Source organism: Bos taurus, chromosome 8 (assembly GCF_002263795.3).
Source record: "Bos taurus isolate L1 Dominette 01449 registration number 42190680 breed Hereford chromosome 8, ARS-UCD2.0, whole genome shotgun sequence".
NCBI classification, from domain to species: Eukaryota; Metazoa; Chordata; class Mammalia; order Artiodactyla; family Bovidae; genus Bos; species Bos taurus.
Window position 1 is genome coordinate 86,113,744 of NC_037335.1, and position 21,288 is coordinate 86,135,031.

At 43.8% G+C, this 21,288-nt stretch overlaps 1 protein-coding gene across 3 annotated transcripts in view; it reads left to right on the top strand.

Annotated features, from left to right (window-relative positions):
* Positions 1 to 21,288, top strand: part of ROR2 (receptor tyrosine kinase like orphan receptor 2) — a 236,237-nt gene that overhangs the window by 208,458 nt on the left and 6,491 nt on the right. For 2 of the 3 annotated variants that reach the window (NM_001105464.2, XM_024996003.2), the window contains 3 exon segments: positions 15,186 to 15,313; positions 18,992 to 19,306; positions 20,475 to 20,720. In NM_001105464.2, the coding sequence (NP_001098934.2) occupies positions 15,186 to 15,313; positions 18,992 to 19,306; positions 20,475 to 20,720 (689 nt within the window). 3 annotated transcript variants of the gene reach the window in all.

A 21,288-nucleotide genomic window follows, 5' to 3' on the forward strand; every position in this document is an offset into this window, starting at 1 on the left:
TCTGGCCTGGAGAATTCCATGGACATGTGACATGGGGTCGCAAAGAGTCAGACACAATGAGTTACTTTCACTATTACTACACCAATTCTTCTAAATTATCTTGACTGTTAATTTTATTCTTCCATCTGAATTTTACCAGTTTGTATTTTTATCAGAATTGCTTGGTGGTTTGATTTTGGCAGTTACTTTTTTAGATACGGGTGATTGTGTAGTGTTCTGCTTTCAACGTATTAATATGATGTTATGTAACAGAGTTCCTATTATTAACTACAGTTCTAGAGTGAAATCCATTCGGTCAGAATGACATATTCTTTTAATATGCTACTGAGTTGATCTGCTCGCTTTGTGTTGGCAGATGACCCTCTATTTGGATACTTCATGGTCGAAGGCAGTTGTCTTTTTGTGGCCACTATTCTTTTCTTCCCATTGACTGTGATTGTGTTTAACCTCCTTTATATTATCTCGGCAACTTGACCGAAACAAAGACAAAAAAGAGGGAACATCAGCAGGCTTAAAACAGAATTATCCATGTTCTCTGTTTTTGTCTCTGGAATATCTGTAGCTTTTCTGATGCTGTGACTGTTCTCCTGGGCCCTTTCCTGAGAAAATGCACAGCAGTTAGAGCTCTTTTGCTGTTGGTCGGCTGGCATATGCCGTACCTGCAAGTGGAGAACTGAGACGGTGAATAATCAGATAGCCCTGGTTGATCCCTGTGTACAGCATGTCAGCACTGGGGCACGCTGGTTCTGAACCGTGAACAAGGATGATCCCCTCCGGGCTCATCACTCTCTTCCCTGGGCTGCTGCCCTCACGCATCCACACACACAGACGCCAGCAGTTGACTGGACATCAGTCTGTGTGTGTTGAAGGAGGTGAGGGGTGAGGTGGAAATCCTCAGAGGTTAAGGGATTTATAACCATCAAAACAGTGTTTTCCTTCCATCCATTTGAAGGAAGGGTGAGGCGGGTGTGTATATAGAGAACAAAGGCTTTAAGAACAGGCTGTTTCTCCACAGATGTAGGTTCAAAGACTGGGTGATTATAGCTTACTCAGGTAGCAGTTTTGGTAATGCAAGGGGATTAATGTGAGGCTACGTGTCTCACATTTCATGTGTGGGTTTCAGGTCTCTCTGCTCTTTTAAAAAGTGCTTTATTTTCATGATGATAGATGCACACATGCAGTGCTGGGGTAGCCTAGTGATACTGAAGTCAGCTGATGGGGTAGCAGGACAGTGGTCCAGGGGGTGCTCCCTGAAGCCTGAGCTTCGGTTGTCCTGGCCACCCTGATGATGGCCAACAAGTATGTGCATGCATAATGTGCTTCACTAAACATCTGCTTAAAGGAAAGTGTGTTGTTTTTTTGAACAATTAAAAGTTATGTTAATTACTGGCCGCTGGGAAATCATTCTCCCTGAGGCCGTGTCCCGAGCACTTATTGCTTCATAACCTGCAGATAATTCCAAGGCTTCAGCCATTCTCCACCCATATGCTCATGATCCTGGTGTCTCCAGTTCCAAATCTGATTTATCTCTTTATCTCAGGCCTCCCAATTTGGCCCCATCGTGGGCATCTCCAGGGGGATGATTCACAGGCATCTCACAATTCGCCTGTCTAAACAGAACTCAGCCATTTTGTACCTCAGAGTCCTTCCATTGCTATTTTGGGGAAGTTGTCATAAGCCTAGTTCAAACTTTATCCTAATTACAGGAAAATAGCACTATTAAAAAAAAAAAAAAAAACCCTGAAACTGCCAACTGACTAGCCAGTAATTTAAAAAACCCTGAAACTGCCAAACCGACTAGCCAGTAATTTAAAAATGACTTCAGGAGAAACCAAGCTGCCTTACTAACAAGTTGGTAAAAGTAAACTAACTCAGACAAAAGGCTAACATTTAGCATTTGATGTTAAATTCATTAAACCACTAACTAATCAAATTGAGGTCTTCCCTGGTGGCTCAGATGGTAAAGAATTTGCCTGCAATGCAGGAGGTCTGGGTTCGATCCCTGGGTCAAGATCCCCTGGAGAAGGTAATGGCTACCCACTCTAGTATTCTTGCCTAAAGACTTCTATGGACAGAGGAGCCTGGCTGACTATAGTCCATGAGTCAGACATGACTGAAGTGACTTAGCATGCAATCAAATTGAGTTGGAAGAAGGGGAGAAGGCAACCTAATTTTTTTCTCTGTGACTTCTTGTGATAGGTTCTTTTTTTCTGGAAAATATCAGTTCAGTTCAGTTCAGTCGCTCAGTCGTGTCCAACTCTTTGCAACCCCATGAATTGCAGCATGCCAGGCCTCCCTGTCCATATCACCAACTCCCGGAGTTCACTCAAACTCATGTCCATTGAGTCGGTGATGCCATCCAGCCATCTCATCTTCTGTCGTCCCCTTCTCCTCCTGCCCCCTATACCTCCCAGCATCAGAGTCTTTTCCAATGAGTCAACTCTTCGCATGAGGTGGCCAAAGTACTGGAGTTTCAGCTTTAGCATCATTCCTTCCAAAGAAATCCCAGGGCTGATCTCCTTCAGAATGGACTGGTTGGATCTGCTTGCAGTCCAAGGGACTCGCAAGAGTCTTCTCCAACACCACAGTTCAAAAGCATCAATTCGTCAGCTAATTCTTCGGACTAAATCCCATAGTCAATTCTTCGGGCTAAATCCCATAGTGCAGAACTTAAATAAAAATTAGAAACTTAATTCATTTTAAGATTAGTGGTAAGTGGCGAAACCCAATCACAGGTAAAGTAATCAGAGAATACACACACACTCTCCTTAATTCAGATCTCACAGTGACACAAATGAAAGTGTTTGTGCTTTAGCAGTAATGATAACATTAGCAGGTTGATGGTGGGAGCACATTGAATGTTTCCAGTAACTCTTTGTCTTAATTTGAACCCATGTATGAACTTCCCTGGTAGCTCAGCTGGTAAAGAATCTGCCTGCAATGTAGAAGACCCTGGTTTAATTTCTGGATTGGGAAGATCCCCTGGAGAAAGGATAGGGTACCCACTCCAGTATTCTTGGGCTTTCCTGGTGGCTTAGATGGTAAAGAATCCACCTGCAATGTGGGAGACCTGGTTTGATTCCTGGGGTTAGGAAGATCCCCTGGAGGAGGACATGGCAACCCACTCCAGTATTCTTGATAGGAGCCTGGTGGGCTACAGTTCATGTGGTCACAAAGAATTGGACACAACTGAGCAACTAAGCACATAAGCTAATATGCCCTGTTATGCATGGATGAGAACTTTTTACTTGCTAACCTCCAGATTCACCCAAAAGTCACCAGTCTTCAAGGCTGATGTGAGAGGGACCAGCCGCCTGAACATAGTAGGAGAGAATAATGTTTACTTCCTAGTGAACTATTAGTGTCGGAGCCACTGTGTCCCTGCCTCCTGTGATCCCAGCGTTAAGCATAGACATTGCAAAATCCAGTGTTTCTGAAAGGTTCTGCTGACTTTGATTTCATAACATGAATGTTGGTGTTGATTTTATGAATAAATGTGCTCAGTTCACATTTTTGCCACATCAAATATGATATCAGTATAATTGGATGCTGTAAATATTTCATCTCAGAAGTAGAGAGGAATAAGTTATGATGCCTAATTTTCAAGAAAATCATTAATTCATCTATTCATTTTTTAAATAATTTTATATTGAGGATCAGCTATATGCCAGGCCCTGTTTAAGTTGTTGGAGGCCCACCAATGAATGAAAAAAAACAGACAAAAACTAAAATATCCTGCCTTCTGCTGCTTACATTTTCCTGGGAGACTCTTATGTCTGGCTTTTTTCACAAAATATAGCATCAGAAAGATACTTTCTGTGGTTTATTCTTTTTTATTCATAAGAGTCTGTTGTATGAAGATATTACAATGTGTTTATTACCTGTTGATGAACATTTGGGCTTCCAGTTTGGAGCAGTTATATAAATAAACTGCTATGGATGTTTAATTTTAGGGAACATGTTTTCATTTTTCTAGGATAAATCCAAGGTATGAGATTGCTCAGTCAGATGGTATACGTACATATAAACTGTATAAGAAATAAGCAAACTCTTCCCCCAAGTGATCGTCCTATTTTACACTGCCGTCATCAGTATATGAGAGTTCCAATTGCTCCACATCCTTACCAACGTTTGATATTGTCATTTAATTGTAGCCATTCTAGTACCTTTTGTTGCAATGATTCATCATGGTTCAGTTACATTTCCTCAATCACTGAAAATGGGACCATCTTCTAGGGACACACTTTTGTGGAGTATCTGTTAGTTCTTTTGTCCAGTTTTCACTGTGTTGTATGTCTGCCTATTGAGTTATGGGAGTTCTTTTGTCAGATATATAAAGTGTTTTCTCCCAGCTTGTGGTTTGTCTTTTTTATTTTCTTAATGCTTTCTTTTGACAAGCAGGAAATTTTAATTTTGTTAAGTCTAATTTATCATTTTTTTCATTTAAGCCCCATGTCTAAGAAATCCTTGCTTTTGCCTATCTAAATACTATAAAGATACTTTTCCTGTGTATCCTTCTACTAGCTTTTAATTTTAGCTTTTATGTTTAAGTCTGTGATCCATCTCCAAAGCAATTTTTGTGTATGGTGTGAGTTAATGGGTTAACTCACACCATTAACTCACACCATTAATGGGTTAACTCACACCATTAACTCACACCATTAATGTGAGTTAATAGTGTGAGTTAATGAGTTTGTTTTTTTCCGTATAAAAATCCACTTGTTCTGACATCATTTTTGAAAAGACTATCCTATCTTCTTTGAATACCTTAGTATATTTATTAAAAATCACTTGACTACATATGAAGATACATTTGGAATTCTCTGTTATGTTCTATTGATCTATCCTTATATTCCAATACTATGTTGTCTTGATAAATATAAGTCTTAAAATTAAGGTGTGAAATCTTCATTCTTACTCTCTTTCATGATTGTCTGGCTGCTCTAGTACCTTCACATTTCCATGTAAATTCTAGATTTAGTTTGCCAGTTTCTACCAAAGTGCCTACTAGGGTGTTTTTAACTTTTGATTTTGAAATAACTTCAGATTTATAAAAACACTACAGGAATAGTAATAACTAATCCCATATGTCTTTACCTAGGTTGACCAATTTTTGTCATTTGGCCATAGGCTTATCATTCCCTCTGTAGCTGTTTGCCAGTATTGTTTTTTGAAACATCTGAGAGTAGGTTGCATTCATTATGCCACTTTGCCCTTTAACAATTAGGTGTATATTCCCTAAGACCAACAATGTTTCCTTACAGAACAACAGCTTCATCTTAGGGGTGTCTGGATTGCCAGTCATACTCCAATATCTTTCATTGTCCCAGTAATGCTCTTTAGATCCCCTGCTCCGGGATACAGGCTCCTCACCATGTTTCCTTAGTCCTCTTTACTCTGCAGTAGTTCCTAGACCTTTCATGGCACTAAGATTTTTGATAAGTGAAGAGCTGTTATTGTGTAGAATATCTCTAAATTTCAGTTTGACTGATGTTTACTCACAATTACATTCTATTTATACATTTTTTACTGAAATAACATAAGTGATGTTTCCTTCTCAGGGTATCAATATCTAAAGGTTTGCCCCTTATTGGTGATGTTAATTTTTCTCACAATTTGCCCCTTATTGGTGATGTTAATCAGTTTGCCACTTATTGGTGATACTAATTTTTCTCACTTTGTTAAAATACATTTTCTCATTATGTAGTTATTTTTTATTTTGTAATAAAAGGAAGTTTGTGAGGAGCCTGCTAGCATTTTCATGGGGTGATACTGTACTTTGTGAGACTTGATTTCTTTAAACTACTAGTGTTCCAATCTATGAACATGGTATATATTTCTGTTTATTTAGATTTTCTTTCCTTTCTCTCTGCAATATTTTGACGTTTTATGTGTGGAAGTTTTGTACGTATTTTGTTAGGTTTATTTCTAAGTACTTTAAACATTTTAGGTGCATAATTCAGAGGCATTAAGCACACATGCATTGTTACGCAACCATCACCACATCTCTCTTGAACATTTTCATCTTTCCAAATTAAAACTCTATATCCATTAAACAATAACCACCCTCATTTCCACCCTCCCCAGCCCTTGACAATCACCATTGTTTTCTTTCTATAGTTTGACTACTCCTCCATATATTTTTAATGTTATTGTAAATGATGTTTGAAAAAAATTTCATTTGCTAATTGTTGCTCACATGTAAAAATATAATTGATTATATTGACCTTATGTGACTTTATGAAATCCATATTAATTTTTATAGTTTTTAAATATATTCATTAGAATTTTCTATGATGTTGTTCTGTCATCTATGACTGAAGACAGTTTTATTTCTTCGTTTCTAATCTGTCAGCTATTTATCTATCTATCTACCATCTCTCCTCTATCTATCTCCTTTTTGTAATGATTAGGACTTTCATGGTGATGTTGGGTAGAAAATGTAAGAGCAGATATCTTTTTCTTATATCTATGGGGAAAATATTCCTTCAGATCAGATCAGATCAGTTGCTCAGTTGTGTCCGATTCTTTGTGACCCCATGAATCGCAGCACGCCAGGCCTCCCTGTCCATCACCAACTCCCGGAGTTCACTCAGACTCACGTCCGTTGAGTCAGTAATGCCATCCAGCCATCTCATCTTCTGTCGTCCCCTTCTCCTCCTGCCCCCAATCCCTCCCAGCATCAGAGTCTTTTCCAATGAGTCAACTCTTCGCATGAGGTGGCCAAAGTACTGGAGTTTCAGCTTTAGCATCATTCCTTCCAAAGAAATCCCAGGGCTGATCTCCTTCAGAATGGACTGGTTGGCTCTCCTTGCAGTCCAAGGGACTCTCAAGAGTCTTCTCCAACACCACAGTTCAAAAGCATCAATTCTTCAGCACTCAGCTTTCTTCACAGTCCAACTCTCACATCCATGCATGACCACAGGAAAAACCATAGCCTTGACTAGACGAACAAGTAAGAAATTCATTGTGACTTTCTCATAGATGCCTTTTTATTAGAATGACAAAGTTATTTTCTTTGTTGAAAGTTTTGAAAATGAATGAGTATTGGTTTTGTCAACTGCCTTTTTTATATTAGGGCTTCTCTGGTGGCTCACATGGTAAAGAGTCTGCCTGCAATGCGGGAGACTGGGGTTTGATCCCTGAGTTCGATCCCTGTGTTGGGAAGATCCCTTGGAGAAGGAAATGGCAACCCACTCCAGTATTCTTGCTTGGAAAATCCCATGGATGGAGGAGCCTGGCGGGCTACAGTCCATGGGGTCACCAAGAGTCGGACAGGACTGAGCAACTAAGACTTTTTTATATTAACTGAAATTAATACATGGTTTCTCTCTTTGACTCTGTGTTTCCAGTAATTGTTTTTTTAAATGAAGTAACTTTGTACTCCTGGGTTAACCCATTTTGGCTCACTCCCATTTCTATATTGTCTTTTATTTTGCTCAGTCTAGTTAGCTAGTGTTTAGTGGACCCTGTTGCCTTTTTGATCAGGAGGTCTACTGGCCTATAATGTCCTTGGAGCATACTTGTCAACTGTTTGTATCTAGGTACGTTTGCCTTGTGAGATGAACTAGAAAGTACATCTTACTCTTTATCTTCTGAAAGAGTTTATTTAAAATTGCTGAAGTTTCTTTTTTAAATACTAGATAGAATTCACCAGTTTCTTTTATTTTGGACTGGAGTTTTAATCATGGGAAGGTTTCTGATTACAACTCCAAGTTCTCCAAGAGATTTGGGGCTAATCTGAGTTTTTATTCCTATTTGTACTTATTTTGGTATATTGTCATTTATCATCTTTTTCTAAATTGTCCGGTATGTTCATTTATTTGTTCATAAATTTCTTATTATCATTAACATTCAAAGTCTTTGGTGAGTCCCCTTGTGCATTCCTGGTGTTGGTAATGTATGCTTTCTTTTAATCAGTTTTTTCTCAGTGTTAGCCCTTTCACTTTTCACTTTCTTGCATTGGAGAAGGAAATGGTAACCCACTCCAGTGTTCTTGCCTGGAGAATCCCAGGGACGGGGGAGCCTGGTGGGCTGCCGTCTATGGGGTCACACAGAGTCGGACACGACTGAAGTGACTTAGCAGCAGCAGCAGCAGCGATTTCATTAATTTTTGAAGAATCAACTTTTGGCTTTATTGATTTTTTTATTGTTTGTTTTCTATTTTATTGATTTCCTCTCTCACCATTAGTATTTGCTTCTAATTTCTTCAGGTTCAACTTGACATTCTTTTTCCAACTTCTTAAGGTGTAAAATCTTATCTGGAGTGGGGTGCCATTGCCTTCTCCGAATTTAAGCATTCAAGGCTATGAAGTTCTCTCTTAATTACTCTTTTAGCTACATTCCACAATTTGGGGTATCCTGTTTTCATTTCTCATATTTTATGTTTTCTCATTCCATTTAAAATACTATTTAATTTTTCTTACATTTTCTTTTTTGAGCACAAAGGTTATTTAGAAGTGTGCTACTTAATTTCCAAACAGTTGGAGAAGTTATAAATGTATTTTTGTTATTGGTTTCTAACTTAATTCTGTGTAATCAGAAATTTATGGTTTCACTTTTTAAAATTTATTGTGAGTTATTTTATGAAAAGCATATGGCCTGTGTGGGTGAACTGCCATGTACGCTGACACATGTATGCTGTCTTATTGGGTATATTGTTCTACAGATATCCAAGGGTCAAGGGGGTGTTAGTGTTTCTGTTGTTTCTTCACTAAATTTTGCCTGCCTCAGTTAATTGCTGAGAGACAGGTATTAAAATTTCCAACTGTAATTATGGATTTTTCTGTTTTGTCCTCTAGTTCTGTTAATTCTGAAACTCTGATAATTAGGTTCCATTCATGTTATGTCTCTTGGTTAATAGGCCCTTTTATTTGAAAGATATTTTTGCTGAGTATAGAATTCCAGATTCACATTTCATTTTTCTCTGCTAGTACACTGAAGCTGTCATTCTCCCATCTTCTGTTTTGCATTGTTTCTGATGAGCAATCAGCCATTAGTTTTTATTTCCTCCCTTTTCTGTTTATCCTAAATTTTTAGCAAGTTGACTGTGATATCAGCAGTCATGGTTTCCTTTGTATTTATTCTGCTCAATTTTCACGTACATTCTTTAATTGGTGTTACTGTATTTTAATCAAATTTGGGGAAATTTTGGCTATCATTTCTTCAAACCTTTCCCCCCAACTCTGTGTATCTCCCTTTTCCTCCTGGAATTTGATTGTATGTGTTAGATCTCCTGTACTTTCCTATAACTTACTAAAGCTCTATTTAATTTTTTGTAGATCTTTATGTCTCTGTTTCAGTTTGGAAATTTTCCATTGACCTGTCAAGTTGACCAATTTTTTTTCTAATTTTATCCAATCTGTTGTTAGTATCATACCATAAATGTTTTATTGGAGATTATATGTTTTAGTTCTTCTAGTTGATTCTTTTACAGTTTCCATCTCTCCTGAGATTACTAATATCTTCATTATACTTTCTTTTGTACACTGTTTACCATACTTTTGGTTCCTTAAAGTCCTGGTCTTCTAAGTCTAACATCTGGGTTTGTTTCTCTTGACCATAGGTTATATTTTCTTGTCTCCTCACATGCGTTCACAGGTGATTTTTTATTGTATACCAGACATTGTGGTTTATACTCTAGATTTTGTCATCTCCTTCTGAAAAGTGTTTTGTTACATCAACTTACTAGGTTACTAGCAGGTCATCTGAAGCTTATGGAGTTTAGGATCCATCTTTGTTAAAGATGTTGCTTCCTCTGCTTTCCTCAAGCAGGAAGCCTATTTATCACAGACAAACAGACCTTCTCATAATAACAGTAACAATTATGAAATTATTTAACCAGTTTTAACAAAAAAAATTGGGGGGAAAAGTTACCTTCCTACACAATTTGTAACTACTTTTGAGTTTTGGTATTGATTACTTTTCAACCTCAAAGGAGCCTGCTGCAGCTGCTGCTAAGTCGCCTCAGTCGTGTCTGACCCTGTGCGACCCCATAGACAGCAGCCCACCAGGCTCCTCTGTCCCTGGGATTCTCCAGGCAAGAATACTGGAGTGGGTTGCCATTTCCTTCTCCAATGCATGAAAGTGAAAAGTGAAAGTGAAGTCGCTCAGTCGTGCCCAACTCTTTGAGACTCCATGGACTGTAGCCCACCAGGCTCCTCCGTCCATGGGATTTTCCAGGCAAGAGTACTGGAGTGGGTTGCCATACTTTCCTTTAAAGATTATTCATTGTTTATAACAAGGAATTTTTGTAAGCTTTTCTTCAAACCAGTTTTTGTTTCTAGCAGGTACCATTACAGGGAAGGTGCTGAAGTGGCCCACCATCTCCTAATCCCTTTGTGAAGAAGCCTTTTCTATCACAGTATAATGATTCCTTTTTCTTTTTCTTCCCAATCTCCAACTCCCTTCCCGTAGCTTTTTTTTTTAGCCTAAGATTGTAGTTATTTCTGTCTCTCTCCTCCTCTACTATGAACTTGTTGCTATAAAGGTTTCCTCTTCATCTGTGCTATTAGTGCCTGGTGGCATCAGGAAAGAAGGAGATTTCCAAAACTGAGTTTCTATCATATTGATGTTCTGAGGTTTGGTGAGCATGCTTGTTTCACTGGTGTGGTTTAAGGGATTTTACAGAAGACAGTTTCTGTGTCAGCACTTTTCTTTGGTCTCTGAATGACCGGTTTTACAGCCTTTCTGCAGCTCTGTCACTCTTCAGAGGACCCAAACAATGCCAGGTAAAAATAAGACAGAACTGTTTGAGACCTACAAGTAATTCTCACTTGTTCTCCCAAAATTCAGAAGCCTGGGGGATGTCACTGTCCAAACGTTTCTGTTTGTGTTTCTGGATGTTCTCTAAAATTCAGATTAGAAGCCCACAGAAATAAGGGGACCAGTCAGAATGGCTGCGATCCAAAAGTCTACAAGCAATAAATGCTGGAGAGGGTGTGGAGAAAAGGGAACCCTCTTACACTGTTGGTGGGAATGCAAACTAGTACAGCCACTATGGAAAACAGTGTGGAGATTCCTTAAAAAACTGGAAATAGAACTGCCTTATGACCCAGCAATCCCACTGCTGGGCATACACACTGAGGAAACCAGAATTGAAAGAGACACGTGTACCCCACTGTTCATTGCAGCACTGTTTATAATAGCCAGGACATGGAAGCAACCTAGATGTCCATCAGCAGATGAATGGATAAGAAAGCTATGGTACATATACACAATGGAGTATTACTCAGCCATTAAAAAGAATACATTTGAATCAGTTCTAATGAGGTGGATGAAACTGGAGCCTATTATACAGAGTGAAGTAAGCCAGAAAGAAATACACCAATCCAGTATACTAATGCATATATATGAAATTTAGAAAGATGGTAACAATAACCCTGTATACGAGACAGCAAAAGAGACACTGATGTATAGAACAGTCTTTTGGACTCTGTGGGAGAGGGAGAGGGTGGGATGATTTGAGAGAATGGTATTGAAACTTGTATAATATCATATATGAAACGAGTCACCAGTCCAGGTTCAATGCAAGATACTGGATGCTCCGGGCTGGTGCACTGGGACGACCCAGAGGGATGGTACGGGGAGGGAGGAGGGAGGAGGGTTCAGGATGGGGAACATGTGTATACCTGTGGCAGATTCATGTTGATATATGGCAAAACCAATACAATATTGTAAAGTTAGAAAATAAAAATAAATAAGGGGGCTGTGGTCCCAGTGTGATGCCCTTAAGCCCCGTCTCAGTGTGTCTTGCCTGTACCCTTGTTGCTTCCCCAATCTTGTGGGCACGTGACCAGTGGCCAAAGAGAAGCCCACAGTGATAGATCAGGCTTTCTAGTCCCTGACTCTTGAGGCAGAGAAAGGAAAAGACTCGTTCTTGTGGGGTCACCCAAGGGACCAGCTGAATAAAATCTCGTATCCTCTGTAGCTGCTGCTGCTGCTGCTGCTAAGTCACTTCAGTCGTGTCCGACTCTGTGCGACCCCATAGACGGCAGCCCACCAGGCTCCCCCGTCCCTGGGATTCTCCAGGCAAGAATGCTGGAGTGGGTCGCCATTTCCTTCTCCAAGGCAAGAAAGTGAAAAGTGAAAGTGAAGTCGCTCAGTCGTGTCCGACTCTTAGCGACCCCATGGGCTGCAGCCTACCAGGCTCCTCCATCCATGGGATTTTCCAGGCAAGAGTACTGGAGTGGGGTGCCATTGCCTTCTCCGATCCTCTGTAGAGCTGACGTTAATAAGAAAATGCACATCTTAATGCTTCTCCTGGCATAGCGGGCAAGCGCCCTAAACCCAGTCTGCAAACGGTGACATGGAACTCGAACACCAGGGCAAAGTTGACTTGTACTTGTGTTTCTTTATTTGGCAAGTGTAGGCATTAGTTTTAGTTTAATCAGCAGTTAACGCCAGCTCACAAAGAGAGAGAGAGAGGTGGGTTGGGTGTGTATTGTTAGCACATGTGCTTGCCTATTTAAACGATGTTTAAGGAATTCTTGACCCAAAGAAATAATGGCCCATGAGCTTGAAAGAAAGGGCACCCGGCTCTCACTGACACCAGAATCGCCTGTTTTAGATTATTTATGGCTCCAAGTTCTTTTCTTTGAAAAAGAGATTTTCTTCAGGGGCCAGGAAGACAGCAAACGAGGGAGAGAGCCAGAGGCGGCTGAAGAGACTGTGTCCTGCCAGACCCATTGTCTCCACTGTCACAAGCGTCCGGAGTTTCCATTTGTGAGAAAGCTAAGATAGGGATTCTTAAGTCCATTTGGTGAATTTGGACACAACCCAGATTTCACTGGGGGATGGTTTAAATCAATGTAGGGTGGATGACAGGTGGGGGGCTGATGGCAGGTTGCAGATTTGCTGGAAAGCAAGCAGATCACAGGCCCGAGGCTCCTGCTGAAGCTTGTTGTGGGAGCACAACACCCCATGTGCTCCACAGTGGACGGCAGCCCTGATATATGTGCTTTAGCCCACTTTTACTGTCTCCTTGGAGCATCCTCAGGGTCACTTTAAAAAGCATCTATCTGCTTAGAATGACTGACCTCATCAGCCAAAGGCAGGACTAACAGGTTTTACTGAAAATAATTTAGCACAGACTCCAAAGGGGTGTGTACAGGCTATTCCCTCCAGGCTGGGAAGGTTGGACTGTGGGGCAAGAGGGAGGGCTGTGCTTGTGAGAGTTTCCTTCTGTGTCCCCCATATTTGTACACATGGTCTGTGCTGTGGAGCAATGATGAGGTCACTCCTCTGTCGTGTAATGAGCACTTCTGACTGTACAAACTCTTTGAGGTCTGCCTGCCTCTTTGGCATCCTCTCCATTGCCTTTCTCCATTTGAAAGAATTCTCTCCTATCGCTTAATAGTAGAACACAGTTTCCAAATGGTCATCATCTTCATAGAAGCCTTGCTTGCAAACAATGGAAGTTAACAGAGGTGTAATGTTTCCAATGTAGTTTAAGACCAAGACGGAACACATCGACTGTTAATATTCTGTGTGTATTTGAACATAGGCATGAACATGTACACACCTATGTGTATGCTTCATGTTTTTCAATCCATCTTTCATACTCAACTAGTCCTTCATACTCAACTAGTTCCATTCCCCCCCCTCTCACCCTGCCTTAGAGATGCTGATTTTTTTTTTTTTTTAATGAATAAGCTCTATAGTTTAGGTCAATTTTAAATTCACAGAAAAACTGAACAGAAAGTATAGAGAAAGCTCAGGTACTCGTTCCCCCCATCTCCACATACAATTTTCGCTATCAGTGACGTCTTGTGTTAGTATGGTGCATTTGTTACAGTTTATAAGCCAGTTCAGTTCAGTTCAGTTGCTCAGTCATGTCCGGCTCTTTGCGACCCCATGGACTGCAGCACGCCAGGCTTCCCTGTCCATCACCAACTCCCAGAGTTTACTCAAACTCATGTCCATTGAGTCAGTGATGCCATCCAACCATCTCATCCTCTGTCATCCCCTTCTCCTCCTGCCTTCAATCTTTCCCAGCATCAGGGTCTTTTCAAATGAGTCAGCTTTTCGCATCAGGTGGCCAAAGTATTGGAGTTTCAGCTTCAACATCAGTCCTTCCAATGAATATTCAGGACTGATTTCCTTTAGGATGGACTGGTTGAATCTCCTTGCAGTCCAAGGGACTCTCAAGAGTCTTCTCCAACACCACAGCTGTAAACCAGTCAGTATTGATACATTATTATTAACTGAAGTCAGGAGGATCCCCTGGAGGTGGGCATGGCAACCCACTCCAGTATTCTTGCCTGGAGAATCCCATGGACAGAGGAGCCTGGCCAGGCTATAGTCCATGGGGTTACAAAGAGTCAGACATGACTGAAGTGGCTGAGCAGTAGCAGCATGATTTACGATAAGCTTCATTCACTCTTGGTGTTGCATGTTCTCTGGTTTGCACGAATGTATAATAACATGTATCCACCATTAAAGTATCATTCAGAGTAGATCCACTGCCCTAAAAATCTCCTGTTTTCCTATTCACCAACCCCCACCACCAACCCTTTGGCATTCATCTATGTTCTTACTGCTCCATAATTTTGCTTCTTCTAGAATGTCATAGAATTGGGATCATACAGTATGCATGCAGCCAATTCAGACTGACTTCATTCACTTAGTAACATGCATTTAAGTTGCCTCCATGTTTTTTTTTTTTCATATCTTTTCTTGATCGCTCTTTTCTCTTCAGGGCTGAGTAATATTCTATTGCCTGGATGTGCCATAGTTTATTCGTTCACTATGGACATTTTGGTTGCTTCCAAGTTTTGGCAGTTATGGATTAAGCTGCTATAAATGTCCGTGTGTGTGTTTTTGTGGGCTTCCCAGATGGTGCAGTAGTAAAGAATCTACCTGCCAATGCAAGAGACACAGAGATATGGGTTCAATCCTTGAGTTGGGAAGATCCCCTGGAATAGAAAATGGCAACCCACTCCAATAGTCTTGCCTTGGAAATCCCATGGACAGAGGAGCCTGGCAGGCTACAGTCCATGGAGTTGAAAAGAGTCAGACATGACTGAACACACACACATAGGTTTTTGTTTGGACAGAAGTTTTCAGTGCATTCAGGTAGATGCCAAGGGACAAGATGGCTAGCTCACCAGATGCTGGATTTAACAAGAAAAAAAAAATCCTTGGGGATAATTTCAGTGTGCTCACGGATCGTGTGTTTTTCCCAGAGACGACTACCATGAGGATGGATTCTGCCAGCCTTACCGGGGAATTGCCTGTGCGCGTTTCATTGGGAACCGGACCATTTACGTGGACTCTCTTCAGATGCAGGGGGAGATTGAAAACCGAATCACAGGTAGGAGTGCAGTCCTTTGTTCTGAGACACTGAGCATGCATGCAGCTGCCTGTCGCCCCGATGGTGTGTTTTCAGTCTCATTTGTGTATTTTGTCCCTTACAACCATGGCCAGTGAATCCTTGTGCCATGTCTCCTGCAAGAGAAAATCAGAGGCCTTTATCAGAAGTGGTTGCAGTTTATCCTAAAATATTCCTCTTTGTATATGCAAATTAGCAAGCGCAGTCTGCTTGGAGTGGACCAACGCGCTGACTGCAGTCAGGCGAGCGGTTCCCAAGCCCTGCGCCATCTTGTTTCCCTCCACTAGCCACATGGCCAAGCCAGCACTTGTGATGTTCAGTCTCGGTTCTGCCTTTCCTAGCTCTTGTGCCTTCTCAGAGTTACAAGGATCCTGGCTTGGGTACAAAGTACCTGGGCCAGATTTTAGGTACTGGGGACAGAGGTTCCAGGCCATCAGCTGTACCCTAGGGACATTGCAGTGAACTCAGACCCCCATTGGCCCTTGGTTTCTGGGCACAGTCAGGTCTTTGGTTACCTGCTCCCCCCCCGCCCCGTATGAAAAGTGGTTCAGATCCTTTAGGAGTGAACATGCTCGTTTTCCGTCATATAAGAAGTTGATGTTAAGAACTTCCTGGGGGAAACTCCTTAAGAAGTGAGAAAATGAATTACACCAAGGCCCTGAAAAGCCCTCCCCCCAACGGCTCTGCTCTCCTCAGAAACCCCCACATTTTCTCCTTAGACTCTAAGGAGAATCTGGTGAAGATGGCAGGTGTCCCAGTTGAACTAGGTTCTCTGCACAGTGATTCTTGACCCAGGCTGATCCCTGATGTGGGCTCCCTGGAGATTCTGGAGGGATTTGCAGAGGGGCTGGCAAGGCACTGCCCTGTAAGGGTACAAAGGAGGACCCCAGGTAGAAACTCATGCAGGTGCCACTGAATGTTCTTCTAAGTCCAATTTGACCCTGGCTTTGTCTTTCGCCCTCAGTCTGGAGGGCCTGCCTGGCCCATGGCTACAGAGACCCCTGAGGACACGGTCAGGTGTCCAGTGAGAAATGGAAGGGCAGTAATGGGACTCCGAGATCCTGGAAGGTGCTGTAATGGTCCAGTGGGCACATGTTTTGAACTTGTTTGTATCTCTCATTGGAAAAGCTCCCTATGCCATTTAAAGCAGAACTTCTTGAACTTTATGATCACAACCCATAGTATAAAGTATATTTTACATCGTGACTTAGTATCCATATATATCTGCTTCATAGAACTGAAATGGGTTACAGGAAACAACATTTGCTTTAACAAAGGCAGTGCAAGCTAATTTTTCCCTTCAGTTTTATTTCATTAATGAAAAAACTTGGTTCCAGCCTTAATATAAACCATGTACTCTGACATCCTCTGTTCCATTCTCATCATCGTTTAAAATACCAGCCACAGACTCCAGAATTAATTGTGTATCCCACTAATTAGCAAACACTGATTCAAGTCACAGGGCTGTCTCTCCGTTGTCTCTTCAGGAAGTTTAAAGGATAACAACTCAGATATCTAAGCAGACTCATGCTATAGCATTTTTTTTAAAGATAAAAGTTTAGAAGGAGGGTTCTCTAGATTTGTGTATTTTTGAAAATGTAAATGTGAAGTTGCTCTAGACTGACTGATGGTTTAGAAACTATGTTGGTTGTGGAGACAGTCTGTTTGAAGAGAATGCTTGTCAGAACGAGTTCCAGGGACACTGGAAGCTTCCCAGAAATGAGCCCCAGAACCATCAAAGTGATGTGCTGGATGTAAACAAAAACAAGCACATGGGTTGTTGGCTCTCTGTGATGCCTAGAACCATCTTTCAGAAATAAGTCCTCACGTGATGGGCTCTGGGACGGGGAGAGGAGCAGTCCTCTAAGGGGCGGCCTTCACATCCTCTTAGTTGATAGCCCTGAAGCAATGCCACCTCTGGCTTTCTTAGGCCTTTCGCTGCCTGGGGGTAGAGGTCAAAACTGGTGACAGATCTTCTGGGAGTCAGTTGTCAGCTCACATGAGGAGACTGAACTGGGTTCAAACCCAGTTCGCCAGCCAACCCTAAGAGACCCTGCACCTCAACCTCTTACCTGTCTGTTCCGCAATTTTAATATTGGCCAGAAGGGACGGAAGGCTAAGGATGACATGACGAACACGCTACAGAGTTCCCAGCAGCCAGTGCTGCATGCGGTGCATGGAGACAGCCTATTACCAGAGCCCCCTGGACCAAAGGGGCTGTTTACCTTCTGCGCTATTTTATAGGCTCCGCATGGGTTTCCATTTCCCAAAGTGTGGCCTCAACAAATCACTTGACAGATAGAGACCCAGGTACAGAAAGGACTGAGTGACTGCCAGTCCTGTGGTAAATGAAAAGGCTGGGCCAGAACAGGGCTCCCGTGCCAGCTCACCTAACCCAGTGCCAGCCATGGGTACCTTGCTGGGTCTTTGGAGGGAAATGGGTGCCAGCAGTGCCACCTGCTGGCCGCACTAGGCACGGCACTACAGGTGATGGGTGGAGCTGAAGTGTCCCAAGGACCAAATTCCAACCTCTCTAGGTTCTCTCGCCTTCTCTCAGCAGGGAGTATAGGCACAGGAACCTCTCTTTCTCTAGCTGGCCAGGGTCAGATCCTTATAATCAGGTCCTACACAGGTCAAAGTGGGGTGGGCACAGATGGGGCAGCTGATGCTTTCCTTTGAGTGCTGACTGCCACAACCCGGAGGAGAGGGCCCTGGAGTGCACACCTTCCCTCCTGCCACTGGCAACTCTGCTCCCATCCACCTGCCCAGACTTGGTCTCTGCAGCCCCCACCCCTTTCCTTTGTCCATGCAGGTGTCAGTTCTTCCCATCAAGCCCCACCCTGTGATGTCTCGCCCCTAAAAGCAAGCCAGCCGACCTGGGCTCCAGACACTCCTGTGATGGCTTGCTTCTCTGCTCTCCTTCACAAAGCCCTGCCACTCTCCCCGCTTTGAACCTCCTCTGGTTGTTTCTGGGCTCTCCCCAGACTCCACCGGAAGGAATCCCCACTATCCACTCCCATTGTCATGGACTCCTTCTTGGGCCACAGGTCACAGGGCTGGTTGTTCATCTTTCTGGCTCTCTGTGTTCATACCCTGGGTCGTCCACTCCTTGGCCAGGCCTCCGTTCTGCACGCAGGCTCCAAGATGTCAGGAAGACCAAAGCTCCGACCTTATGCCTCTTCTCCAACCTCTCCTTCTAGAAGCCACTCAGCCCGTGGCTTCGCCTACCACCAACTGGCAGAGCCGGTTCATAACAGGACCTTAGGAAGTGGTTTTGGGTCTGGTACCAGAATCTTTCTGCCTTGGAAGTAGTATCTAGGTGGATGAGATCTGTGGCCCGGTTTTCCTCCTTTCTTGTTTCATTTTTGATGTTCGAAAGGGAAGCCCTAGGACCAGGGCCTTTCTGTGTCAGTTGCAAATCTGGGCGGCCCATGTGCTCCCTGGGGTGCTGCTCTCCTGAGAGCCACTCTGGGCCAGCAGAAGGCAAGCCGGAGGGCTGGGGGTGGGGCACAGATGAGAGATGGGGGCCAGGGTGCCGGGCAGGGTCGAGGGCCTGGACCGAAGATGGGACCAGGGGCGCTGGGCAGGGGTGGCCGTGCAGGGTGTTTGCCCCGAAGCAGGACCCACCCCACCCTAACTCCGACCTCGCCTCCTCCGCAGCCGCCTTCACCATGATCGGCACCTCCACGCACCTGTCAGACCAGTGCTCGCAGTTCGCCATCCCGTCCTTCTGCCACTTCGTGTTCCCGCTGTGCGATGCGCGCTCCCGGGCGCCCAAGCCGCGCGAACTGTGCCGGGACGAGTGCGAGGTGCTGGAGAGCGACCTGTGCCGCCAGGAGTACACGATCGCGCGCTCCAACCCGCTCATCCTCATGCGGCTGCAGCTGCCCAAGTGCGAGGCGCTGCCCATGCCTGAGAGCCCCGACGCCGCCAACTGCATGCGCATTGGCATCCCAGCCGAGAGGCTGGGCCGCTGTGAGTCCCCACGCGTCCTCCTCCAGGACCTGGGTCCTGCCTCTTAGAACCTGGGGACCCCATTCCAGCCGTCCAGGAAAGTCCCACAGACCCGCTCCATTCCGGTAGGGCAGCCCCGGGGTGCAGACTCCCTGTCATCTAGTTGCCGGCGCACAGCCCTCCTGACGCTGCCTGTCTGTGGATCCCCAATAAGTCACTCTACCCCAGTGAGCCGCACACTTAGCTTCTCCGACAGGAGGACTCTGGGCCTACCGCCAAGAAAGGAGCTTAGGGGAAAACAGCCCCCTTCCAAGCCTTCCCTGTGGTGCACAAGCATCTCTCAGCCCCTGACTGAGGATGATGGTGCTCCTTGAGAGGAGCCGACCCAGAAAAGAGGTCGACTTCCTCCCAGACTTGGGAAATATTCACTTCCTTGGTGAGGCTGGAGTTCCCTAGAGCAGCAGGGCTCCTCACCAGGTGGCCAGAGCCTGGTCTCCAGACCCACTGCACCATCCAAAGCCTGGCACCTCAGCTGACATCATGAACCTCCTGGCAAGTTGCTTAAATATCAGTTTCCTCATATTACACCATGATAATAACTACTGACCTCAGGAGCTGGAATGAAGATTAAATGAGTTAATATTTAGAGAGTTCTTAACACAGTGCCTGCACACAACAAGCACAGTGTAACTGGTATTCAACAAACACACATGCCAGGTGTGACTCAAAGTGACCCTGGGTCTCCTCTGGGAGTGGAGTGGGCTCCCAGGGGGGCTGGGGCTCTGCTCACAGCAGGCTGAGCCCCGTCCTCACTGAGTTTGGGGGCCAGGTCTGGAAGTTTCTCATCCCTCCTGTATAGTTTGGTTTTGTTTCTAATGCAAGTGAACGTGAGGTTAGGGTTGACATCGTCATTGTAGAGGGGGGGGTGCCTGCTATTTCAGGGTCATAAACTTCTGACCAGGTTCTTCCCCACATATGTCCCTGGTGCATCCATCCATTTAATTTGTGGGCTTGAGGACTTCTTTTCTTGGAAGTTACCTCCAATCCCTTGGTCTTTTGGAAATTCCGATTTGGCGAGGTGGTTTGGTTATTACTTTTTGGAATAGTTGAAGACAGGTGCTCCCTGGACCCACAGAAGAGGGCTGCTTCCTCTTAACTTTCGGGCCTCCTGACAAACCTTCTCTCTCAGACCATCAGTGCTACAATGGCTCAGGCACGGATTACAGAGGGACGGCGAGCACCACCAAGTCGGGGCACCAGTGCCAGCCGTGGGCCCTGCAGCACCCCCACAGCCACCACCTGACAAGCACCGACTTCCCGGAGCTCGGAGGGGGGCATGCCTACTGCCGGAACCCTGGAGGGCAGATGGAAGGCCCCTGGTGCTTCACGCAGAATAAAAACGTACGCATGGAACTGTGTGACGTACCCTCTTGTAGTATGTATTCTCTCTTTTTTTTTAAAATGTTGACTGGGGGGTGTACTTTGTGATGACATTGTACCAGGAGGCTGGTAGCTCTGGGATTCCCCCACCCACCGTGTTTCACCACCATGATTATTTGTTTTATGTAAAGTTGTGGCTGGTTATAAAAGTAATACCTGGTCATTACAGGCCTTTTTAAATTATAGAAGAAAAAAAAAAAAACTAAAGAAGAATGTGCAAATCACCTCTAGTTTCACCACTCAGCAGAGACTGCTGTTTACATTTGGGGGCCCTTCTGTCATTCCATGTGTGGTCCTGGGATATTCAGTTTGGCATCTTGTTTCTCAATGAACACTGTCAAGCATTTCCCACTATTAGTGAAAATGCTTCCCATTACAATTACAACCAGCTTCTGAGACCAGCATCCGTGCTTGGGGCGCAGCCCTCCTGTTCCTCCTCCCTCACCTCCCACTCTGCTCAACTGTTTCACGTAGACTTAGCAGAGTGAGGAGAAAATAGAACTTAAATCTCTTGTTTTCCCCGAAGTTTCTCTCTTAAAGTATGACTAGAAGAAAAGTGTGTA